The sequence below is a fragment of the Lynx canadensis genome, chromosome A1, assembly GCF_007474595.2.
Source record: "Lynx canadensis isolate LIC74 chromosome A1, mLynCan4.pri.v2, whole genome shotgun sequence".
In the NCBI taxonomy this organism is placed as follows: domain Eukaryota; kingdom Metazoa; phylum Chordata; class Mammalia; order Carnivora; family Felidae; genus Lynx; species Lynx canadensis.
The window spans coordinates 5,628,507-5,655,484 of record NC_044303.2 but is presented as its reverse complement, the minus strand read 5'-3'; the positions used below and the strand labels follow the sequence as shown (position 1 = coordinate 5,655,484).

General features: G+C 44.8%; 1 protein-coding gene across 1 annotated transcript in view; it reads right to left on the bottom strand.

Annotated features, from left to right (window-relative positions):
* The window catches only part of LOC115508933 (phospholipid-transporting ATPase IB), a 599,908-nt gene that overhangs the window by 22,410 nt on the left and 550,520 nt on the right, over positions 1–26,978 (bottom strand). The window contains exon 35 of the mRNA XM_030308008.1: positions 25,277–25,381. Coding sequence (XP_030163868.1) covers positions 25,277–25,381 — 105 coding nt within the window. The remainder of the gene's footprint in view (positions 1–25,276; positions 25,382–26,978) is intronic.

Here is a 26,978-nt window from a genome sequence, read left to right as displayed (position 1 = left end):
GGCTTGAATCCACAAACCGTGAGATCATGACCTCAGCCAAAGCAACTGAGCCACCTGGGCACCCCCAAAATGGAATTCTAAAAAACATTCACATAACCCACAAGAAGGAAGGAAAAACAAAACAGAGAAATGAAAACCAGAACAGAAAACAAAAGACAAAATGGAGAATTCTGCTGTATTCTACTCTCACTGGAGAATTCTACCAAATATATTTAAAGAAAACTTAACATCAATTCTACAAAACCTTTGGGGCACCTGGGTGGCTCAATCAATTCAGTGGCCAACTCTTGATTTCGGCTCAGGTCATGACCTCACAGTTTGTGAATTCGAGCCCTGCATTAGGCTCTGTGCTGATAGCTTGGAGCCTGCTTGGGATTCTGTCTCCCTCTCTCTCTGCCTCTCTCCTGCTTTCTATCTCTCTCTCAAAATAAATAAAAATAAACTTTTAAAGAATTATTTAAAAAATTCTACACAATCTTTCCCAGAAAATCAAAGAGGAGGGGACTCTTTCTAATTCACTTACTATCCTGATATCAAAACCATTTAAAGATATAACAAAGAAAAAAGAAAACCACAATCCAGTATTTCGCATGAATATAGATGCAAAATTTCTAAATGTTAGTAAATTCAGTTCAGCAATATATGACAAGAATAACACAACATGAACAAGTGGGCATTATTCCAGGGATGCAAACTGGTTCAATATATAAAAATCAATGTAATCCACCATATTAATAGCTAAAGAGGAAAAAAGCCGCACATGATCATATCAGTTGCTGCAGAAAAAAATATTTTCCAAGATTCAACACCCATTCATGATTTAAAAAACAAAACAAAACGTCTTAGGAAATTAGGAATAAAGGGGATCTTCTCCAACTTGACAAAGAACATCTTTGAAAACTCCACAGCTAACACCATACTTTATGATGAAAGACTGCTACTTTCCCCCTAAGATAGGAAGCAAGGTAAGGTTGTCCATTCTCACATTCTTATTCAAATAGTGCTGAAAGTTATAGCCAATGCAATATGGCAAGAAAAGGAAATAAAAGAATATGGATCAGAAAGGAAGTAATAAAAATGTTCCAATTTGCAGATGATGGTCTAGAAAATCCCAAGAAATATAAATATAGATAAGAAAATATAAACACACACAGACACATATCAAACTCTCAGAAGTAGTGAGTTCAGCAAGGTTGCGTGCTATGAGACCAACACACAGAAATCAATTGTATTTCTATGTACTATAAATAGACATGTGAATCCTGAAATTAAAAATATGATGCATATATGTTTGTTCAAAAAAAAAAAGAAATACTTAGGTGTAAATCTAGCAAAATATACACAGGACTTATATACTGAAAATTACACAATGTTGACAAAACAAAGATCTAAATAATTGGAGAGACATGTAATTTTCATGGATTGGAACACTCAACATAAATATTAATATATATAAAAATAAAAATGTTAATTCTTCCCAAATTGATATTTAGATTTAATATTAATGCTTACCAAGTTGATCTATAGGAATGCAATTCCTATCAAAATCCCAACAAGATTTTTTTGTAGGTATAGACAAGATTACTCTAAAAAATGTGCAGAAAAGCAAAGGACCTAGAGTAGCTAAAACAATTTTGCATAAAATGGAAGGGATCAGTCTACTTCATTTCGAGACCTAGGATATGGTAATCAAGACAGTGTGGCATTGGTTGAGGGATAGCTACACAGATTAGTAGAATAGACTAGAATAGAGAACCCAGGAAAAAGACCACAAAAATATACCTGATTTTTGATAAAGGTGTAAAAGCAATTCGGTGAAAGATACTCTTTTCAACAAATGATACGGGAGCAACCATGCATACATAAAGAAAAACAAACCCTCTATAGAAGTCTCCTTATGCAAAAATTAACTCAACATGAATCACACACATAAGAGTAAAATATAAAACTATACAACTATAAAACTATACAAAACTATAAAACCCTACAAAAAAATACAACCGTATATTTGGGATCGAGGACTGGGCAAAGAGTTCTTGCACCTAACACCAAAAGCAAAACCCATAAAGAAAAATTAATTTGGGCTTTATTAAAATTAAAACCCCTTTTTTTTTTCTCCCTGAGAAAGATTGTCTTCCCGAGGCCGAAAGGACAAGCTACAGAGTGGGAGAAAACATCTGTCGACCGCCTATCTGATAAAGGATGAATGTCTAGAATATATAAAGAACTACTGAAACTCAACAGAAGAAAACCCCAAGGAATCCAATTAGAAAACGGGCAAAGGTGGGGCGCCTGGGTGGCTCAGTCGGTTAAGCGTCCGACTTCAGCTCAGGTCACGATCTCGCGGTCCGTGAGTTCGAGCCCCGCGTCGGGCTCTGGGCTGATGGCTCAGAGCCTGGAGCCTGCTTCCGATTCTGTGTCTCCCTCTCTCTCTGCCCCTCCCCCATTCATGCTGTGTCTCTCTCTGTCTCAAAAATAAATAAACGTTAAAAAAAAATTAAAAAAAGAAAAAAGAAAACGGGCAAAGGGTATGAAGAGACATTTCGTCAGAAAGGACATACAGGTGGCAAGTGAGCACGTGAAAAGAGGCTCAGCACCATTGGCAATTAGGGAAATGCAAATGAAAGCCACAGTGAGCTATTACCACACACTTACCACAACGGCCAACATAAAAAAAATAGTGACAGCACGTGCTGGCATGGATGTGGAAAGACTGGATCGCTCAGACACTGCTCGTGGAAATGTAAATGCCGTGGCCACTCTGAAAGAACAGTTTGGCATTTCTTTAAAAAACCAAACACATCACAACTCTGTGAAAATACTACAAACCACTAAATTATATAATTTAAAAAGGTAAAGTTTATGCATTTGATGTAAAAAAAAAAATCAGATAAACCTGAGCTAATGTGTAGCCCAAACTGCCTACCCACAGAATGGAAGCCAAGAAATGGTTTTCGTTTTTAAAAAGAAAAAAAAAAAATAACCCACCTAAATATGCAACTGCTAAAAAACCCAGCTGTTGCACTCCTGGACATTTATCCCAGAGAAATGAGGACTTACGGTCACATAAAAGCCTGTAAACAAATGTTTTCCAGAGCTTTATTCATAATGGCCCCAAGCTGGAAACCCAGATATCCTTCAGCAGGTGAATGTTTGAACAAAGCCTGGTACGGCCATAGCCATGAGATACTACTCAGTGAGAAAGAGGAAGAAACCATTGCTAATATGCAAGAACCCGGATGAGTCCCCAGAGAATTATGCTAAGTGAAAAAAGGGAGCTTTTTTTGGTCCCAAGAGTTACACATGATATGACTCATTTACATAACATTCTTGAAATGGCAAAATTACGGAAATAGAGGACGGACTGATGGCTGCCAGGAGCTAAGGAGAGGGTAGAAGGTAGATATGACTATAAAAAGACAACATGAGGATCCTGGTGCTGATGAAAATGTTTCCTATTTTGACTGCATCAATGTCAGTTTCCTGGCCGTGACACCGCTGCATAGTTTTGCAAGATGTCACCTTTGGGGGAAAGTGAGCAAAGGCTACTGGGGGGAGGGGCAGGGGGGAGGGGGGCTCTCTGTATTATTTCTTACAACCACATGTGAAACTGCAATTATCTCCAAATAAAACGTTTAAACAAACAAAACAATGCATGCACGGCCTTTTATTTTGTGTTTCTTTGCAGTGGGAAGAAATGTGGCCTCCCTGAGCTCCTTGAAAGGGGGTGGGAGACTGTCATCCGTCTCCTGGAGCCGCGCTCCCCCCCGGGAGAGGCTGTCCACCACAGGCAGAGCCGTCTGACCTCATTAGCAGAGCAGGCGAAGTCAGATTTGAATGACAGCCCCAGCACATATGGAAACCATTACCTCATTCCACGACTTGCAATGAGGTAGTGAGGTTTCCCTTATACAAGGCTGAGCGCCGTGGTCCAGTCGGAGAGCCTATGAAAAGGTCAGGTCAGAGTCACGGGGCTGCTAGGAACAGATAAATTAGCAGGGCACCTGGCTGACCCAGAGTGGCCTCAGTGAAAGGCTGGGCGGTGGGTTGAGAACCCCCGGGTGTAATGGAGTGAGGAATAGTCTAGGCTCTGTGTATTTCCTGATCGGGGCATTTGGGAAAGGACAAGGCAAAACAACTCCGTGGTGAAGCACCAAGCTGGTCGGGAAGATGCTGCTTTCCGGGAGTCAAGTTCTGTTAAAGTTCTACTTCTACCCACTGGACCATGCCATCTCCCTGCTCAAAATCAAACGCTAAATGCAAAACCCTGGCTTCCTCTCAAACCCAATCCCCTACTAGGCTCCCCCTCCCCACCTCCGCTCCAGCCACATGGCCTTTCTCGCGATTCCGGGAACACTAACTAGTTTCCCACATCAGGGTCTTTGCACTTGGCTGGCTGTCTGGGATGTTCTTCCCACGGTGGGTGGCTCTCTCCATAGAGCGGCTTGCCGTATAACCTCCCCGCCTCCTCTCTCTCCAAATCTGTACCTTGGTTTAGTTTGCTTTATCTCACTTTTCACCACAGAGTTTGTGTTTCCTTTCTGTTCCCCACCAGAAGGTACGTTCTAGGAGGGTCAGTTCGATGTTTTTCATTCACGGTTATATGCCCAGCGCCAAAAGCAGTGCCGAGTACAAGGAAGATACTCAAGGGCTACACGTGGAAGGATTGAAGAAATGAAGGGATGGCAAGCCCACGGGGCCCTTCGTCTTCCTCCTTCCAAAGGCTGAGCAAGCACATCCTCGTCCTGGAGGAAGGGAGGAGCTGGTGTGACCTCCCAGGGTCTCATCACACGGAGCTTCTTTGTGAAGAAGAGAGTTTCCAGGGCCACAGGACTACCAAGCCTACCTTCTAACTTCAGCCTACCTTCTAACTTTGCCAAAGAAGGGCCGACCTTTCTCAGGCAGGCGTACAGATTGGCTAAGGGTTGCTTTCTTGTGCAATGGAAACCGTGCACTTCAGCGCAGGTCCAAAGTTCACCCTCCCGTGAAGCTTGAAAACAATGGCCTTCATTTAAGGGTGTTAAATTAATTAAACAAGGAAGCCCTCAGACCGATGCGGTTTTAATGCCACGGTGGCGCACATAGGCGAACCAAAATCCAAGCTTGTAAATACCTCATGGTTATGAAACTGACGCCTAAGGACAACCAATCACAAACCTGACCAGGCTTCAAGTGATAGCCAATCAATAATCTCCTTCATTTGCTGTTGCTTTTTCTCTATGAAATCTCTCCCTGAGCTCCTTCCTCCTAGCAGAGAGCTCCTAGCCACTTCTGGTCTGTTGCTTCTGATTCTATTTGATTGTTGCTCATGGAGACTCTTGCAATTCTTAACTTGCCTCAGTTTAACTTGCAACAAGGGGCAAGTATGTGAATGCGGCAAAGGAAGGAAGAAAAGAACGTGGGAGGGTGAAAAGAGTATTTATAAAAAGGCAACGATTATTTTTAAAGTGCTTGATGCTTATGGATAATAACTGCAGAGAAACAGCACAGGGTGGAGAGAAGCAGAGGAAAATTTAAACCAGGATTAAGGACAGTTTGTGAACAACGAAGCCTATTGGGCTGAAATACAATTTCCTGAGAGTGAAGTTTAGCTCTACCATGAAAATATTGAAAATGTGATTTGACAGAGCATCTACTACAGGAAGGGGAGACATGGGCGTAATGACTTAATAGTATTTTAATCAATTAAATTCCTTGAATGTGAGCGTGCCTTTATATGTAAAATGAAGCAAATTTGCCTATTTGAGCTTAAGAAGATTTGGGTCAAGTCTGAAACCACTGAGAACGCTCATGAATGTTATTTTCTTTTCAAATAGCAAACTTTCTAGTAGGTCTATTAAGCTGCAAATTAATTACAATAAAAATAACTGTTCCTGTACCCTTGTTTCTCTTCCAGCACCTCTCCAAGGCACGGGTCTGGGCAATAAACCTCTGACTTTACAAATTCAAATAAGAACCCAAACAGTTCGAATTTGGCCATAGTGCCCCCTTGACTCAATTGTTGAAGTAACAAAAGAGAAGCTTCACTCCCGATTAACCTCCTAAACACTAATTAAAGATAATGAGGGATCAAGGTGCCTGGCATAGCCTGACCTCTGTGTTCCCCCCCAGAGTTCACAGGAGTCTGATGGCCCATACAGGTGCCTGCATTGTACTGTCTCCCTGGGAAAATGCACGGCCCGATTGGTGGGGGATACAATAAACTCTCTTTATGAGAATTACATAGAGGAAAATTTGCAGATCTCAGCCTAGGGGATTTGTTTATAGGACTTCAGACCAGGGGTGAGTCACTCAAAGTTCGGCCCAGCCCATGGAGAGAGTTACAGGCCTTCAACAAATTACCTTTCACACTGTAACACTCGATTCATGTTTTTGAGCTGCTTAAAGTCCATTCTGGAACAAGGTCGGGGTGTGCGCAAGGAAGATGTTATGAAGGGGTGACTGAACCCACGATCGCCAGTACTCTGGAATCCAGCCAGGCCACAACCAACATTTGGAAGTATTTTCCTGTTTCTTCCACCTCCTCCCACATGGAGAACATAGTATTATCAGTTAAGTCCTAGGTAGACTCAAAGCCCCCGAAAAAAGTCATTTGAGCTCCCTTTCCTTTCCCAACGGACGTGTCGGAACTAGGAGGTAGCAAGGGGTCTAACGCTTCCTCCCCGTGTGTGGAGAGGAAGCGTTACCATTCTTACCATTTGTGAGTCAAGGCCTTTTCCCAGCTCTGTGTGCAGAAGTGCTGGGGCCCAGTGTCTTCTCTCTCAGGGCAGAGACGGCATCTAAGTCACAGGGCACCGCAGGACAGGCGGTCGACATTGCCCTCTGAGGCTGAGGCCCACACTTAGCCAGGGCTGGATGTGCAGCGGGTTCCGCTGGGCCCTCCTCGGTCACTAACCTGTGTCAGGTCTCCACCCACTAGCTGAGTCGCTTTGGATTTGGAACTAGAATCCCATTTTCCATAATCCTGTATGGACACTAACAACTTTGTTTCCTGTGGCCCAAGTAGTCAGGCTAAGTATCTTAAAGTAGGTCTTGAAAAAAATGTCTGCTTCATCAAAAAAAAAAAAAAAAAAAAAAATTAACCCATACTCTTCAGCAGGAAGTGAGTGCAAACGGTGGGTTTTCAAATCAGCCATTTGAGAACAAGTGTGCAAAAATTGTTCAAGTTGAGGCCACACCTGCAGAACAATTCTGTGTGGAACAAGCAGGAACCATACCACGGCTGCCTTTTAAAAAACTTTTGAGCTGATCGTTAAGGTAAACAGAAAAGGAAAATGAACATTTAGTTATCTGGTGCCATTTGACGGCTGTCCAGATTGAGAACCAGACCTACAGCCTGGGTTGCAGAGAGCTGGGAAATATGACCCCCCAACTCCACTTGGCCGGTGGCCACGGATGGGCTTGGCAATCCGTCAAATCCTCTCTGGTCTCTTCTTTAGAGAAGGGTCTTCAAGGCGAACACGGGGAGTGACGCAACACCATGCAAACTTTGCCAGGGTCTTCTTTTATTACTTTTAAAGCAGGGTTTACCGATAAGCACACGGACAGACAATGCACAAGGGGCTCTCCAGAGGTCAGGTCCTCGGCTTCTTCCAGGCAGAAGAGCTGCGAGGCCCGCCTGGTGTTCCTGGCAAACCCTTTCTTTTCAAATTTCAAAGTAAGATGGCTGTCCACAGCACGGCTTGCTCATGTTTTCCAGTTTGGAGAAGAGTTCTCACTGAAAAGGCTCACCCGGATCCCACAGCGTGAGGCTGTTCTGATAGGTCTGGCCGATTACCTTACTCTTGGTTCCTACCAGTCTGTGGAAAGATTCATTGCAGCTGATGTTGGGATAGCATCAGGAAACATGTGGTAGAAAATAAAACAGGTGGGGCACAGGGCAGGGGGGAACACATTTTCCCTTTCTTTCCCAGTGGAAAAAAACCTTGGGTGATGGATTTAAAGAATGAATTGGATGTTTGCAATTAATCGCTCACATCTTATTACTTGACCTGTCTCCGGGTCATCCGTAAAAATTATGAAACAGCAAATAAAAACCACGACTGACCTCCAGTGTTAGATGGTGCGCTTCCAGAATGGATACAGAGTACAGGAGAACGCGAAAATCTAAGAGAAAGATGCATCTCTGCTCTGGAAGAGATGTAATTTTTCTGAGATAAAGAATGACAGTCTTTAGGAGGTGAGTGAATCCCCTAAAAATCTAATGCAAAACTGACATGTAGAGAGACAACACATGCTTTCATCAGATTCTCAGAGGCCTGTAATGTATGTATGTATGTAAGTTGCATGTAACGTCCCCACCAACATTCTTTTCTTTCCCCCCTTGTTGAGGACCACTCCTACATGGAGTTCCTACATTCCTACATGGATGGATGCCGGTAATCCAGACCTCAAGCATCCACCATGGCATTTCCCTGACTGTAGGGACTGGTGCAGGATGGCCCCTTCCAGAAAAACAGAAACTCGTGAACTATTTGTCAGGGGCAAACTCTCCTTTCAATGGTTGTGAACAAGGTTCATGTGGGACGATCTCCCTGTGATCGTGTCAGGGGCTGGAGCAGACTTAGTATGAAGTATTGGAGCAAAGTGGAAAGACTCTGGGCCCTGGTGACATTCCTGGCCAGGGATCCATCAGCCACGACTGCCCTCCAGCGGGATGTTCAAATTGTACCAGCCGGGACTTCTCAAGACCTGGAAGGTGGTTTGAACGGGGGCCTCTGTTATTTGCTACTGGAGGCAGTCTCTACTGATACAAGATTTCTTGTTCCAAAACAATGACAAGCCACTGGCCCAAGGACAGACCTTGAGGAACCAAGAATGTACGCCTGGGAGAGCGACAGGGAGAGTAAGTTGAAAAAGTATGAAGAGGAGCAGATGGGACTTGGCTATTTATTCTTGGCCTCGTGACCCTGAGGTACACCTAGCAGTTATTTTTGCATATAGTTATTGTTTTGGGATATAGGTATAGTTTTTGGATATAATTCATAATAGTAATCTAGGTTTTACCATTTTGTCTATTCTTGTAATCAGCATAATTTATAGCCGTTACGTCTCATGAACGTAGAACGTGTATGTCATATGAACATGGGACATGTCATATGAACGTATAACACGTATGTTATATGACCATGTAATATATATGTTCTATGAACATGTAACGTATGTGTTATATGAATAGCTACCCATTAGGCTTTATGTGAGAAACTGCATTCTCCACATCAGGAGAGTCATGAAGTCCCCAGGGCTGGAGGTCAGCCCAAGGGGGCATTATCCTACGTTTGCATATTTGGTTGCTTACTGCTTATGTGTCAAGCAGGTAGTAACCTACAATTTTTCTCTCTCCTCAAAAAGGGTGTGAAACCACTGTAAGAAAACCTTCCTATAACGTAAATCGTTTTAGAGCAGGGGATTAAATAGGCATGTCCTGGTACAACCTTGCATGACAGAGACATTCTGGAGACATCTACACTTGCTTTTGTATGGGCAAACTGTAGAGATCTTGGTGAAGAAAGGCCAAGTGATTCTGTTTAATATTCGCCACTCATGAGATCTCAGCCTATAGCTATATATAAATTTTTTTGGATGTTTGTTTATTTTTGAGAGAGAGAGAGAGAGAGAGAGAGAGAGAGAGAGCGAGCGCACAAGCAGGGGAGGAGCAGGAAGAGAGGGAGATACAGAATCCGAAACAGGCTCCAGGCTCTGAGCTGTCAGCACAGAGCCTGACGCGGGGCTGGAACCCACGAACCGGGAGATCATAACCTGAGCCGAAGTCGGATGCTTAACTGACTGAGCCACCCAGGCGCCCCTCATTCTACAGCTATTTCTAATTAGTGAGGCTTTTAATGGCTCCCTGTGGCTTATAGAATAAAACCCCAGCCTCATCATAGGTCATGTAATTTGGTCCTTACCTACTTATCCAACCTAAACTTTCACTACCACGTGGACTCCTGGCCCATCACACTAACCTTTTCATTGTGCCCGGAGAACTCTGCAGAGTTTTTCTCTACAGCCAAAATCCCCTTCCCCTGCTTTGCCCCCTACTAACAAATTCTAACTTGCACTGGGCTCTCTCAGTCTCTCCAATACCCTCTTAAAACACTTTTCACACTGTATTCCCATTCTCTACCTGCCCATCTGACATCATCACTTTACTCTTTTCCTATTTCTTCATCACCTAGCATGATCTCTGGCAAAACGCAAGGCTCAATACGTGCTCTTGCCTGGATTAGCATCACCACAAAGGATGACAATACTGGCATCTCTGAGTGAGCGAACGTGTACGAGAAACCAGGTGTGGAAAGTTACCAGAAGCTCCACTTTTATCCAGGCTGACCCCTGAAGACTAGAAGGAGGTTCTATCAGAGAAGGTTCTGAGAAGACAAGGTTCCGTCAGAGAAATCTGCTCTTATAACGTGACCTTCGACAACAGGATATACCCACTCACAGACATTAAAAAAAGCCATGAAACTACTTGTCGGCATTTTTGTGCAAAATGTCTGGAAGAGATTGGATATGAATGGGTAATGGCTTATAGAAGGAAAAAATGAGAGGTGCCATCATGTCCTGTCCCGCTCACAGATGGGTGGACACAGTCCGGGGAGAACAAATGACAAAAATCGACTATAAATTCAATGATCAGGTTTTTCTTTTGTCGTAACTTCATTTTTGTTGTGGTTGTTCTTGTAAATGGTGGACGTTCTTTTGTTGTTGCAAATGGTAGCAGATGAGACGTGCTGCGCGCGCACACGCACGCGCGCACACACACACACGATATACACACGTGAATGGCAGCACAGAAAATCAAGGCGATAAACAGAAGGTCCATCTCAGAGCCTACGCAGCATTTCTAATGATGTCATACGCTGGACATGTTCCAACAGAGCTATAAAAGAACTAAAGTCAGAAAACGGGAGATCTATGCGCGGGTTAAGTATAAGCTGGCGTGTTCAAGAAAGAAATTAATGCAAGGAATCCAGCAGTGACAGAACAATGAAGTAAACTTGATGGAATGGTGTGGTTATGTCCTCTGAGAATACTACATAAAAAGGAAGAAGAAGAAAAAGTCACCTAAGGAACAATAAGAACCGAGCATCTGAAGTACATAAATGAGGATGTCTGCTGGGCTTAATGGAAAAAAAGTCCCTGAAGATCCTCAGGGAAATTCTTTATCCAGAATGAGACACAGTGCACTCTTCCCCTAGACATTCCTCAACAAAAGAGAACACATACAAATCAATGGTTGTCGAGGCTATGCATGCATTTTCGTTTCCACGTACCGAAGAAACTGAAGCGGAAAGCTTTGAGGAACAGTGGCAACGTGGTCTTCAGCCGGCTGGCCCAGGCCCGTGTGGTCTGTGGACACAAAGAAGCAGTGGCCGAAACGGAGCAGAAACCTGTGGCTGCAGCATTTCTCTGGGTTTTTGAACAAAAAGCTCACTTGGGTTTTACTTCGGGAAGCCAACATGTCTCCAACGCTCCCGCATGGAGAAGATCTGTAGACGTCCGGTCAAAGAATACAACCAATTTGTCCAGTAACATGGTAGGGAGCGGCTCGCTCACAATCCCGTCCGACGCCCCTGTGCTCTGAGCGCTCTAGTGTCTTTGATCTTCTGCACCTGGTGAGAGACACTATGTCACCTGGGAAGCAGGCATAGGGCTCTGTCTCCAGCCTGTGGCAACTTGGCTATGTCTTCAGTTTTCAACAGATGTGTGAGCGTGGACAATGGTCCCAAAGTCGCATGTGACAAAAGCGCCTTCAGCAAGTTCCTGCCCTCGGGTCTTTTCAGAAAAGCAAATGCTTTCTGAACAGGTAGGATGTAGCCAGGATGACAAAAGGTCTGGGTGACATTCCAATGCTTTAATGAACAAAACAACCATGGGGGCCGTCTGGGTGGCTCAGTCGGTTGAGCGTCCAACTCGATTTTGGCTCCGGTCCCAGCTCAGGGTTCGTGAGACAGAGCTCCCAGTCGGGCTCTACACTATCAGTGTGGAGCCTGCTTGGGATCTTTTTTTTTTCTCTCAAAATGAATAAATAACTTAAAAAAAATAAAAATAAACAACTATCAATCTAGAAATACCTAGAATATCTAACATTTTTTCCATCTGGAACCTTAACTATTTGTGACAAACTGGAAAAAAGAAATGTGCAGCAGAATTGAAAATTTTTTATTTCAGTGGTGATGAAAAGTTATATTTATCAATGAATTAAATGAGTGCATGTAAAACTCTTGCTTAAATTATATTTTTTAATTTAAATACCAAAAAAATTTAAGTCATTCATTTTATATGCCTCAACTAGATATGTAAGTGATATTAAAATAGTTATGCGTGTTTTATTTTCTCTAAAGTGTATATTCTTAAAAATTTTTTTTTTTACATTGATTTATTTTTGAGAAACAGAGTGAGACAAAGTGTGAGCGGGGGAGGGGCAGAGAGAGAAGGAAACACAGAATCTGAAGCAGGCTTCAGGCTCTGAGCTGTCAGCACAGAGCCCGATACGGGGCTTGAGCCCACAAACTGTGAGATCATGACCTGAGCTGAAGTCGGACGCTCAACCAACTGAGCCACCCAGGTGCCCCTCTAAAGTGTATATTCTTACCAAAGCCTTCAAATTTTTTGAACGTATGCTTCTGGACATTGTGACTCAATTGAAATACAGGGATAAGTACTTTTAAGGTTATAGTACTGTTCACTACCCTTTAACCACTAGCTTTTAAGTTGCATTCTCTATACATTGAATATTTGCAAAAACATTTAAAATAAGAACGTGGGGTGCCTGGGTGGCTCAGTCAGTTGAGTGTCTGATGCTTGGTTTCGGCTCAGGTCATGATCTCACGATTCATGAGTTCAAGCCCTGCATCAGGCTCTGCGCTGACAATGTGGGAGCCTGCTTGGGTTTCTCTCTCTCTCTCTCTCTCTCTCTCTCTCTCTCTCTCTCTGTGTGTGTGTGTGTGTGTGTGTGTTTTCCCCTCCCCTGCTTGTGCTCTCTCTCTCTCAAAAAGAAACGTAAAAAAATATTAAGAATATAAAATAAGAACCTATAAATATTTCATGTAAGACACACCAGACCTTAATATTAAAAGCTGCGAATGTTTTCAAATTAACTTGCTTCTATAAAGATCTCAGATTAAAGCTTCTTACATTCAGTCTTATAAACAGGTCACGTATTAGAAAGGTTGTAATTGTATATTGGTATTTTTTAAAAAGCATTATGTGTCCATTACAGCTAAAACAATACTGGCAATTAGCCTATTCTGTTCCAAGTGCATCGCTTGACCATATTCTTGTCTGCATAAGTCAGGCGCGTAACAAGAGAACAATCACTTTATCAGATGAGGCTAGTTTAGAGAACTGTAGTGCTTATGTAAACCATCAGTAGCCTCTTTATATGATATACATATATAAGAAATGTAGGCAAACATATTATTGATATAAATTATTTCTATATTATTTATGCTTATATTTAATAATTATAAAAATTATTTAATAATTTTTATTTTCAATAAAAAATTATTTAATAATATATTTATATATTACTTATATTACTTTACATATTAAGCAAATATATCATTACATTAAATATAATCAAGAACAACAAAAAAAGAAAACATAGTCTGAGATTCCCATGGTTAACTGTGAATGGCAACTACTCTTTGTACCTCAGGGCTTTTCTCAATAGAACCCAAAAGAAAGTAGAAAAAAAAATAAGACATCTGTCCTCCATAAAACTTATTTTAAATTTCTGTCATTTTAAAAATCTTCTCACCATTAGTACTAATTGGCCTTAAAACAAATGTGTTACTTTTAACTGTTACAATAAATTCATACCAAAATACTTATTTTTTTACTTTCACTTTTACATATATATATTATATATATATTATTTATCTGTATTCTATATACTATTTTATATTTATATATCTTATATATGTATATATATATTTGTTCTACTGTGGCTTTAAAATGGCATGGCAATCATGTATTTTACAATATCGAGTCATGCATTTCTCTTGCTTGGGCCATTTCCATGGCTCCCGGTGGCTGAAATCCTGACCCGTTATCGTTCCCTGCAAATCTCTCTGCTGCCTCTTAGGTGACTTTGCCCTGAATTTTACAGGCCCCAGCCAGACCACCAACACTTTCCACCGTCTGGGATGCTGCTTCCCCAGATCTTTGTTGGGTTGGCTATGTGTTTTATTTAGGTCTCTAAGTGACATCTTGAGAGACTTTCCTGACACGTAAACCCATTCATTCCCCGTGACAAACCTCTGTTCCATGTTCCTCACACCAGTCACCACTGAATCTCGAGTTTATTCGCTGTTTGTTCACTGCGTGTGATCCTCACTGGGATGTAAGCTCTAACACGGTGGGGACCTGTCTGTTTCATCCTATGCCACACCCTGGCCCGGCACGTCCTCGGTTTTCAATAAATGTCTGTTGCATGATGAGTAAGTGACTTGTCCCGTATTAAGCCAATCAGTGATTCTATTTGCTATGAAGCCAACATGTTTACTCATTAGCAAGTGTGAATTCCCAATTACCACCACCTAAGGTGCCTTGAGCCAATCCTAATTGCTAGGGCAAGAGAATAAACACTGAATAACCGTATTATCACTGCCTTGTTAGAAAGGGAAGACATAATTGCAACTAACTGAATGGCTAAACCACCAAGGCTCTTAAATAAGCAGTCATTCCCGCGTCCTGGCCTCCAGAAGGATTTACTCTTCTGTTCACTAGCAGAGACACATCCATTCCACCCCCCCTGCTTTTATTACTAGAGAAATCTCTCCAAAAGTACAACACATCTATTGCTAAATGCAGCAATACCCACGACGATGATCATCTCAGAGCAATAACTTTTACAAATTCTGAGTCGTCTACTACAAGGTCAATGATGTCACAGTCACCTAATGACCTGGTGACCAAATGGCCCTTAAGTGGCTTTCCAGGTTCCAGGCATAGAGATGCCAAACTACTGTGCTGTACAACAAGGACCACACCTGGGACTTGGGTGTGCATGTTCAGAGTAGCGTCGGGTGCAAAAACAGACAAGAAGGAAAGAAGGAAAGAAGGAAAGAAGGAAGGAAGGAAGGAAGGAAGGAAGGAAGGAAGGAAGGAAAGAAAGAAAGAAAGAGAAAAATTAAAAAAAAAAAAAAAAGTCCAGCACTGCCCCTTGAATTCTTTTTTCCTCTAGAAGTCTGATACATCCAGGGGATTCAACAATTCTCTTAAATGTACTACAAAAGCAACTTTGCATCTGTACTTTCGGGGCCAGAAGGTCTCTTCTTCTTTCCTCAGTCTCCCAAAGGAGTCAGGACGGGCCCATTGAGAAAGGAGCAGAGGAATCTGGCTATTCCTGGATTATGTTTAAATTGTAACTCGATTTCAGAATGGGTGTTTGCGGTCATCTGTTTTCTGCTGGCTGGAATGCTTTACCATCACAGTTGGAGGTAGGGAGGAGGAGGGAGTCAAACTAAAAAGCAGACACTCACTGATAATGAAGTAGAGAAGTGATTAGCCAAGATCTTCTAAAAACCTCCTGAAGAACTAATCTCTGCTTGGAATGTGAAATATCACTATTCAAATGATAAGACCTACACCATGAAAAAAAAATTTTTTTTCCTTAAATTTACCTCCTGTTTCTATTGTTGTTCAAATGGGTTAAATAAAACTGACTTGCAAAAAAAAAAAAAAAGGATTAGAATATTTTGTCCTGCTTTACAGGGGATGTGATGAACCACCAGCACGAGTTCCTGAACATTAACTTCTCGAGTAAAAATGATTTTTGAAAAGAGGACATTAAACTAACTTAAGTCACGGTCGGAAAAATAAATTTTCTTAAGTCATCCTGGAACTAGATTCTGGGGACGTGTTCCTAGCAAACCACGGACTGACACTAACCTGCCTCTGTATCCATCAACTCACTCCCTGCAACACAGGGAGACAAGGGTTTCTTCGTCCTCTTGCGCAAATCGCATCAAGATTCTGTAACACTTTGACTACAGTGGCTCAGCTGCTGCGCCCATTTCTAGCACAGCTAACGTGCCACTTAAAGGGCACAAGAAGTCCTTTTCTTGCTTCATAACAAATGACAAAAGGTATTTATGAAAGTTTTCTTAAATTATTGAACACCTGTCCATAACAACAACAACAACAACAACAACAGCAGCAGCAACAACAACAACAACAAAGGCACTTGGGAGTTACCGTCCGTAAAATAACAGAGAACCAATTATTTTTAGTTGACACAGGCAGCTTAGGCATTAGGTAAATGCTAATTAGGTGTTTTACTTCCTTACGAGTTGAGTTTCCTCATCCTCTCTTTCCTGTGCCCAGGATGCAGTCACCAGAAATCCCCATTTGGGTAATCCAGTGAGCCTTTCTGTAATTTCCTGGACCTTTTACTCCCTTTGTTCTAGAATGCATTTCCTCACCTGTGCTATTTGTCAGCAAGGCTGCAGATTTCACCGGCCTTGCCTGGGGGTGCAGTGGACTCTCCGATTGTTCTGAGCAGCTCTCCCTGTTGTCTCAACTGACACGTTTGCTGCTTCAGGCCTTGCCCAGGGTTCTTCCCTACACAGGATTAAATCCACCCAACTGATTTCTTTTATAGACCATCCTCGTCTCCATTAAGGTGATTCTGGCTGGAAATCACCTTCCTCAACAAGGCTTCTCTTTTCTGAATCGGATCACAACAGCTGACAGCTTTTGTGAACTCCTCTGTTTTTATTTGCTCTGATGTGGACAGACTGGCTTCCGTATTCCTTTAGAGGAGGGCGGTCTCCATGTCTGTTCCATGTTCCTTCTGCATTTAGGGACGGAAAAGGCACCAGCATTTGACTATTATTTTCTAGCTTCCTCGGAGCGCAGACTTTGACCTTCCCCCCCAAAACCCTCCCCCAGGCCTCTGGCCTCCGATCGATCGGATGCCTGCTCCCAGGCGGCCACCCCTCCTGATCTCTGGGGGCTCCACTGCTTTCCGGGCACTCCAAATGAGATGTAATTAGAAATGGATGCACTTGGGTGGCTCTCAAAACCTTGGCTTTGTGGAAGGAGGCCTGGAGTCGAAGATGAGGGTCTGGTCTCTGACTCTGCTTGGGTGACACTGGTGTGTGGCGGGAAGGCGACCCCACCTCCTGGAGGCTGGGCCACCTCTTCGGATAGGAGCAAACTCATTTACAGCATGTGGTGACAACCGTCGTGAGAAAAAGAAAATGGGGCAGACGTTCTGTTAAGCCCATGGCATGAAAAACAAGGAAGGGCAGGGGGCTTCTGGAGAGAAAAAGAAACTTGAAAACACAGCAACCCAAGGTTACCTGGGTCCCTTGCCTCGACCCTCATACAAACCTAACAAATCCCCAAAAAGGGAGGCCTGGCAGGATCCAGAAAATCGGTTTGTGGACAGGGTATCAACCGATGCCAACGGATTAGCGTTAATTTTTTAGATGTGATAATAGGCGTTGGAGTTACAGTGTTTATCGGTAACAACGTAAGCAAGTATAAACGTATTAACAATAATACACGTGAAAATGTATGGTGTGATATTTAGAGCTGCATCGTGAAGTAAGGGTGAGATGTGATATCTAGGACTTGCTTTGTATGCGTCAGCGAAACAAAAATGGGGCCCAAAAGGAGCTAGATGAAGCGGTGTCGACAAAATCTTGGTAAGCGCTCAATCTGGGCAGCGAGAACTGGGTGGGGGGTTCTTTGCACTAATTGCCGTATATGTTGAATATCTGAATGACTGGAAACACTTTCAAAACGAATGCGTTAGAGGTGGCCCAAGCTGACATTATCATAGTGGCGAGAAATCAGAGACAACTCAGTGATGTCAGAGTGTGTCTGGAGGCAGAAATGTTTGTCCGCAGGGCTGCGGGTCCCTCCAGGACAAGGGTCTGCCTCATTTGTCCCTGAGTGCCCAGAGCTCCACCCAGTGTGGCCACCCTTGCCTAAAACCAGCCAACAGAGAAGGCCCACGGGGCCTACGATCTAACAATTGCACCACTAGGAACTTATCTAAAGGATACGGGAGTGCTGAATCAAAGGGGCGCACACACCCCAATGTTTATGGCAGTGCTTTCAACAATAACCAAATTATGGAAAGAGCCTAAATGTCCATCAATTGATGAATAAAGATGTGGTCTAGATACGCGATGGAATACTACTCGACGACGAAAAAGAATGGCACCTTGCCATTTGCAAGCACATGGATGGAACTGGAGGGTATTATGCTAAGCAAAATAAGTCAGAGGAAGACAGATATCACGTGATTTCACTCATGTGGAATCTGAGAAACTTAACAGATGAACCTATGGGAAGGGAAGGGGAAATCAGATACAAACAGAGAGGGAGGCAAACCATAAGAGACTCTCAAACACAGAGAACAAACTGACGGTTGATGCAGAGGGGGGAGGGGAATATGGCTGATGGGCGCTGACGAGGGCACCTGTTGGGATGAGCACTGGGTGTTGCATGTAAGCGATGAATCGCGGGACTCTACTCCTGAAGCCAAGGCTACACTGTATGTTAACGAACCTGAGAATAAAGAACAGAAGAGAGAAGAAAAGAAAAGAAAGGGCCACGGGCAGCATGGGCTGCAGAGGAGCGTGACCAAAGCTGGGGAGGGGAAGCTCGGGAAGGCAAGGGGAGGCAGGAGGCTAAGACCCACGCCGGTAAAAAGAGGGAGAGGAGGCAGAAGTCAGTGTGTGTCCCTGGCCTGCGCTCAGTTGGACAGCTAATAGGGAAGGTTCTAGACCAGGGAGCGGCAGGAAACAGCCTTGGCTCCGTGGAGGCTGGAGTGAGCCGGGCAGGCACCACAGCAGGGGGACCGGTCAGGGGGACAGGGCACCAAAGGAGCCACTGGCCTCGGGAACAGGGGATTGGCCCAGGTGGTGGAGTGGTGGTCTGTTTACAAGCCCCGGAGCCCGGCCGCGCGTGACAGCAAAGAGGGGACGGGATGATGCAGAGAGGGTATCTGAGGTATTGCGGCAACTCGTCCTCGATGGGGGCAGGGAACTCTGAGGGATGGGCTGGTCCTCAGGGGAGGTGGCCAGTTCAGGCGCAGACGTGCTGCGTACAGACAGTCTGGGTTTGGGACACAGCCCGGCTGGGAGCACCCCTCTTCTTTGCAGAGTGGAGTCCGTAAAAGCAGAAGTGCAAGGCTGACTCAGGAAACCGTCAGGGTTGTGAACTCTCTCCCCCTCCCGGTGTCCTTGACCCAAAACTCATGGTGGCTTGCTCACACAGCAATGATGCGCCTGGGGCTCAGCTGGAGCCCTGCCCTCTGCCCCAGCCTGGGGGGGGGGGGTGTTGGGAGGAAGGGCGGCATACCCCAAAGACGCAAGCCAGAGAATCTGCTGGACTCACGCTCTAAGAGCTCTGAAAAAAACCCACATGTGTTAAAATGGCCAGTGAAACTTTGTTATTCAGCTTCTACGTTAGGAGACAACATGGGTATTAACACTTTTTGAACGTCTCCATATGCTATAGATTTAATCTGTATTATTTCATTTAAACCTCAAAGTAACTTTATGATGAGAAAGCTAAAGTTCAGAGAAGTTATTAACCCAGCCGAGGTCACACAGCTAAGTGAGGGGGGTGGGGGGCTTAGAGCCCAACTCAGGTCTGTCTATCTCTGTGCTCTACTCTTTCCTCTGCCTCATGACACAGTGATGGAAAAAATGCAGCTGGAAGTGAAAGAAATCTTAACCAGGTGTTGGAAGCAGACATTTGCCACCTGGCCTGGAGAGGTTTGCTAAAATGATGCCATAATTTCCTATCCTTTTAGCTAATAAAAAACTAATAGATACTTTAGGGAGAGGAAAAGTGTGGGAAAGGAAAACAAAGGGAAGACAGAGTCAGGTGTTGCCAGCAGCCAATACTAGGAGGAAAAAACATTTTTCCTAAAATGACATAAAGTCTATATTGGGGAAATAATACACAATCAAGCTGGTGTATCTCACATTTTGAGGCTCGCTTACACTCAGTTTTGACTCAGCAGTTGTACAATTTTGACTGGGAGGTGTATTAACACCAAATAGCTTTTAAATATTATTTCACACATCAAAGGATTTCTGTCTAGAGCTCAAAGTGGATATTTATTTACTTTTTATTATTTTTTTTTAACGTTTATTATTTTGAGAGAGAGAGGATGCAAGCGGGAGAGGGGCAGAGAGAGAGGGGGACAGAGGATCCGAAGCAGTGAGATCTGATAGAGAGCAGTGCGTCCAATGCGGGACTTGAACTCGCGAACACGAGATCGTGACCTGAGCTGAAGGAAGACACTCAACCAACTGAGCTACCCAGGCGCCCCATGCAGTAGATATTTTTTGAATTGAGTACTCACCTCAAAACGTATTGGGGAGTTTTTGTTTTTTAATATGGTTGGTTTTTAAAAGAGCACCAGGTGAACGATGGCTGGAGGAATAAACTTTGGTGTGTTTGAAAATCTTGCTGATGTGTTTCAGGCTCCGGCCTCTATTTTTCCACTGATAACATTCCATTAGGATTCCCAGATGGCTGGCTTGGCCCAGCGCCCCGCCTATCTGCCTAGAGGTAGCCCTTGATGAAACGGAAGCTGTGTGAGCACAGGCTGTGGCACCCACGCACAGGAGTGAATCACGTTTCCCTCCTGAATTCCCAAGAGGCAGACAGGCTGTCTAGATTACCCTGGGTGTGCTGGCTCAGCCCCGGGGTCACAGCACCCATGTATCAGCATTCACGAGGACATAAAACCAAATAAGAGACTCAGTGATCGCTCACCATGAGGCAAAGACCAGTCACTGGCTACCTTACCAGGGCACAGAGTGAAGTATATTTCAGGGAAGCACTTAAGTGAAAGAGAATCCCACCGACTTGCTGGGGGAAGCCAAGGGCAGCAACCAGAACTCCTTGACCTTGAAACTGGAGAAAGTCAGCACCGGGCCTTATCCTACCCCCTCCCACCAACTGTGATGCAGAGAAAGAAGTTCTACAACAAAAGGGTCTCCTTGTTGTTTATTCAGATTAAATAACTGGAAAACTGGATGTTTTCACCAAATATATTCCCCTTTCTTCTTGACTGCCCTCATACCGAAAACATCAGAACACCCCCTCCCTTGTACCAAGAGAGAAAAACAAGGTAAGGGGGAAAAGGGTTTGTCGCCCGTACGTGACATCTTAGGCATTTTTAACAATTCTATTTGTAATGGTAAGTGGCCATTGGAAGATTTTCTTCCACCAGAGAAAAACAAAAACTGCGTGAGTTACACTTCAGGAATAAAGAGAGCGAAAATACTACCAAAACACTGAAAGAAGGAATTCTTCCCTTTAGCTCATTTATTTTCCTTTTTATTCTCTTTAGCAAAGTCCTGAAATGCATAACAGACTCTATCTTGGTTATATCTTGGTGAAGATTTCTGGGGAAGATGGTTTGGGGAAAGGTATTCTTAACAATGCAAATATTAACAAGCGTCTGGTATTTGGGAGGTATGCAAACAATACGTCAAGAAAAATGTTTCATCGGGGAAGGACAAAACAAAATCAAGACACTTCTGCTCACCACTGTAGGCATTTTCTTACTGCCCTGCACTTTCTGGATGTCTCATTCTCAGATGTCACCTTTTTATCAGCCTGTTTTCTCTAAGTCACGAGGACAGGTTTAATTATGCATCAACGACACAGGTTCATTTCAGAAGTCAAGATTTACTAATGCAGGAGTGTGGAGGCATGCTAATGACATTTTCATGTTTACCAAGAGTGTGAAGTTTGGGGCTTCGACAAGATCAGTCAAACGGTAAGTTAAAAGTATTTTATTGAATGGCTAAAGAGCACAGAGGGACACAGAATCCCTAGCTACCGTTTCAAAATTATACTTGCAAATTTGGCACAAGAGGGCTTCTCAAGATTAATGCATAAACATTTTTGCTCCATTTCTTGTGAGTTACATTCCTGAGAAAAACTGCTACGATATTTGCCAGCGACTTGGACCTGGCTTTTATGACTTGGCAGGATGTCCTGAAGAGGCCCTAGGGAAGGCGTTCCGAGCTCTCCCGTGGTTAGGGGTGTTGAGGACACCTGGCGAGCAGGATGGGCTGGGGGCTGTCATCCGCGCATGCATAGGCTAATGTCCTCCGTGCCTCTCCATCTGTGACTCTGTTAGCTCCATTCTTAAGCCATGAGATAAAAGCCCCCCTCACTAAGGGCCGAGTGGCCACCTATGTCTCTCTCAGCATCTCTCTGGGACCACGTTCCACATGAGCCCACACAACAGGGACTGGGAGGTCTGCACGTATAGTGCAGGCTCACTCTCCCTGCCCAACCATCAACTCGCAGGGCTTTCACATTTCCAGGCGGTCAACAAATATTTACAGAGCTTCTACGATGCGCCCGACTAACAGTCAAAGACAGATGCATGAGTAAAGTGAAATATTAGATGGGGGGCGGGGAATGAGAAACGGGGATGTGAGAAGAGTACTCAGGATCTCTCAACGACGGCGTCTCTAAGTCTTTACAAGGAAGGGCCGAGCTGAAGAAACCTCCCCCACCCCTTCCCGGGCTGACCCGCCCCCACGCCTCCCTGCACCAGAGGTGCACAGGAATCCAGGCAGGTGTGAAAGGAGCAAACAAAGGCGATGAACGAAAAGTTGTGAGACCAGGCAGGACAAAATCAGAACAGCCCGTAGCCACTATCTAGTTTGCAAATGGACCACCCAGAAAATCTGGGAGCAATTAGGAGGGAGGAAAAACAAATGGTGGTGGGTCAGGGGCGGGGGTGGGGGGTGGTCTGAGGATGATGGGAGGCGGGGCATCCCCGAATGATCTTCTGCTAGGAACACAAAAGTGAGGCAACACACCGCGATGAGAGCCCAAGGGAACCGGAGCCACGGAGGGGGGGTGCACACTCACGTTCTTGCGCAATCACTCCAGCCACACAGTCGTCACGTTTACAGAGTGATCAGAAAACAGGGTTGAAGGTGCAGAAGGTAGGAAGCCCCATTTAAACTCTCATTACTTTCGGACCCTCATTTGAACCTTGAGAAGTGCATTCTGAACAGGACACGTGAATTTTAACAATGGCATTCTTTTTATGAACTGTAAGGAGGGATGGGCTCACAGCCCGCATCCGCCTTCAGCATCACAGCTCTCCAGCCAAACTAAAGACCAGCAGCGGGGACACTGTGCTCCTGCCACGGGTCAGGCGACCTGCCGTGTGGTCCGTATCGTTTCGTCAAGCCCCAACCCGCCTTCTCCCAAATGTTGGTCTTCGGTTACAGACGAAGAGACCATCTCACTATGTAAAATATCTTGTCCAAGGTCACGCGGCTAAGCAGCAGACAGCTGAGCCAGAACTCACACGCAGGCTCCAGATCTCCGGGGGATGCACGCGGGCACACAATCCTCCCAGCGCCTCTGCACGGCCAGCTCCCTCTGCTGGAAACACACACTCAGTATTTCCATCTGCCCGCCTCCTCCAAGGCCCGCTTCCCATCCCATCTCCAACGGGAAGCCCTTCATCTCCCACGCCACATGACCCCCCGGGTTGTCGCCTCCTCTGAACGCCCTCCACGCTACCGACCCCATGTCCAGGCCTGTTTTAACCTCCCGGACCAGAACGAGGCCCCGGCCCCACGTTGGATCAAACACGGTGAAGTGCATTCTTATGCCACGCCGGGCGCAAGGTTTTCCTGTCAAATGCTGCAGAAGAGTTTTTACAATTTTGCTTTGAAATTCTCGTTTTACGTAGGAATTACCTATGATCTCTCAGCAGTCACTGGGTATATGCGAGCATGCTTGGGATCTAGGAGGCCCTGTGAGTTGTTTTCAAAGATGCTAAAACTCAGCATGCGTATTACATCTAACAGTTACTGAGACCGATCTGCCTTTTGTAGAGTTTTAAACCCTTATTAATTTCAATTTGCCGAGGCTGCTCCCTATTTTTAGAGCCTAGGAACTTTTTTTTTTTTTTTTCCAGGTCTCAAAGAATTTTGTAGGCCCTTGAAAATCTAGTAGGTGCTAAGTACTGGGCCTAAAGTATCTAACGGACAGAGCAGGCCTTAGCCATGTGCTGCCGTGTGTAACCCTTCTATATAGATCTGCTTCAAGCCCGGCCGCTGTCCCCACCCAGTCATGGCTTTCAGCTTATTGAAGACAGTGATGTTTGTCTCGTTGACAGATTATTTTTTACAGCGACTGGCACAGCTGCCATATAATGAATGCCATATAATGAATGCCTCACTCGTTAAAAAAAATGTCATGAACAAACACAAAAACCACAACTTGAACTACACGCTCTACAACTCCTTCCCTGAAGTATCTGAAGTTATTTGAAGTTATATTCCTAATCGTTCTCAAACTCTGGGTTAAAAAAGAAAATGCTTTTGTCTTCATTGCTTTGGAAGATGGTAGGATCCAACAGAATTGAAACATTAAGACACACAGTAGGAATCTCTAGACGTCTTCAGCTAGCAGATTTCTGTTTTCCTGGCAGTGAGCTACAGATTTCCTTAAACCCACATATAGGAGAGTGGTACTCTGAGTTTTCCAGACATTCCATGTGTCTAAGACGGCAATACTAAGTTGTTCTTGGGTCCAGGTCAGCTTCCTTTGGTAGTATGCGGGCTTTAACTAAATGCAATCTAATAACACTGTGACGTACAGGATTAATCAAAAGCTGTTCACATGCCCAACTTTCAGGTATGGGAAAGAGGAGGCCGATGTCCCACGGGAAATAAGGAGAGGGAACGATAGCATTTGTTCCTGTGAACTCGCCCATACGTCACATGATACTTTCTCAACACCAGCAGAAAGTCACAATTCAGTAAAAGCACAACGAAAGGCCCCAGGTACACTTGCCATGAACCGTAACAAGATTTACATGAAAAACACACATTATTCGGCATGCAAACCTTCATGGTAGATACTCATCATTGAGTATAATAATTGGGCCTAACATCAAAAGGCCTAGCTTTGGTAACAAGACTGAAACAGACCTTTTCCACCTTGGGATAGCATCGCTGCTATTTCTGTTTTCTGCGCGTGGGCTGTTTTGGCCATGCCCAGACCCCGTGAAAACCCCCAGCTTTACCTGGGGACAGGCCGCATCTCACGTGGCCACTGAGAAAATGCGATTTAAATCTGCCTGTGACTATATTCTTCGAGAATCCCCAAAACGGCTAAAACTGAGCATGCCATGCTCGCATGGAAAACTGAGGAGAGGAAAAGCAAGGTGGGATGGAAAAGTAGGGAGCAGGGCTGGGAGAACTGGCGCCCCCCACGCTCTTGGCCGGCGCTGGCCCACCTCTTCCCATTACTGTCCCGAAGCATCGCTTTCCCCATCACTCTGGCCTTCGTTTCCAGCTCCTGCACCTCCTCCAGCAACGTTTTCTTGCAGGTATGCTTGGCCCTGTGTCGGAAGGAAAAGACAAAAAGCGCATGACATAGGAACTTTATACAGCGTTAAAGCCTGGCTGCTCCCTTTTGGGGCCACATCTGGATGTCCTTGGACGCCGAGGCTGCAGCTCCGGACATCATGGAACAGTCACAGTCCCGGTGCGTGGCCGGGGCTCCACTTTCCTACACTGGGAAGCATCCCAAGTCCCCCAGAACACACTTGGACCGTGAGCCTCAGAGGTTAGCCCACATCCGCCAAGGAACGCTGCCTGCTGCTGAAAGCCTGAGAATCTGGCTGAGGACCCAGCCTTCCAGACCAAGGACCGGGGTCCATGGATACTCATGGGTCCATCTCCAAAGTGTTTCACGCAGAACCTAAGAACCCAGAAGATGCTTTAAATCCTTACCCTAGTGGATGTATGCGGATCCCTTAGCCCTGGCCCCTACTGGGATCACAGACCCCGGGTGAGTAGTTTGTTCTCTTTTTAGCGTCAAAAGAGCCACTGTCACAGCAGGAATGGGATTTATGTACGTACGTATGTATATATGTTTATTTAATTTTGAGAGATAGAGTGTGAGCGGCAGGTGTCAGGGGGTAGAGGGTTGGGGGGGGGGGCAGAGAGAGGCACACACAGTATCCAAAACAGGCTCCAGACTCTGAGCTGTCAGCACAGAGCCCGACGTGGGGTTCGAACTCATGGACCGTGAGATCATGACTGTGAGCTGAAGTCAGATGCTTAACCGACTGAGCCACCCAGGCGCCCCGGGAATGGGGTTTCTAATGCTGGAGTTCATGCTCTTCAAGCCAAACCCTGGACCTGAAATTTAGGGTCAGTACAAATATCCAGGCACAGCTTTTCCACTGTTCTCTTGCAGAGACTTACCCTCAGGGCCCATCTATGTGGGTCTCCATGGAGTAAAGCAACTGATGTAGCAACGGAAATAAGCTGGCCTCTGCACCACAGTTTAAACCTCAGCCTGGTCAGGTCACCCCCCTCGAACTGCAGGAAGAACCGCCTGCCCTCTTTTTCTGATTAAACCAAGAATACCTTACAACATTCAAACAAGCAGCTGATCTCAGGATCTTCCTGAAATTGAGACTAAACACAGAGCTACTGGTCGGAAACGACACCGCTGAAGGAAAAGGCCATTTGACTAGACACAGGTATGAAACGGGGCGGCGGGGGGGACAACTAAAAAGAAAAAGGGCTCATTGCTTAGCAATATAGGGCAGGTTTCTGTATTACAAAAAGCTTTTCATTAGTTTCAGTGTAAACAGATGTGGAGACCCTGCTAAGTGCCAGGACTCAAGGACAGAACAGGAACAAAAACGGAGCATCTCTGCAAGGAAGCGAAAACGGCGTAACGGGAACATTCTGAAGACGGGACATTCTTCCTCCCACCCTCCACCTTCAAGGGAAGAAGTCTGTTAAGATAACGCCCAGTCATCCCCTAACACTCCAAGTTAATCTATAATGGAGTATCAGTCCTAAGACACTGTGTATGTGCCTGTCATTCCTTTTCCCCAAAGTAAACAAGAGAACTTAGCCACACAGGTTTTAACACATAATACCTTAATTACATCAAGCCGAGTCCCGGGACTCAGGAGT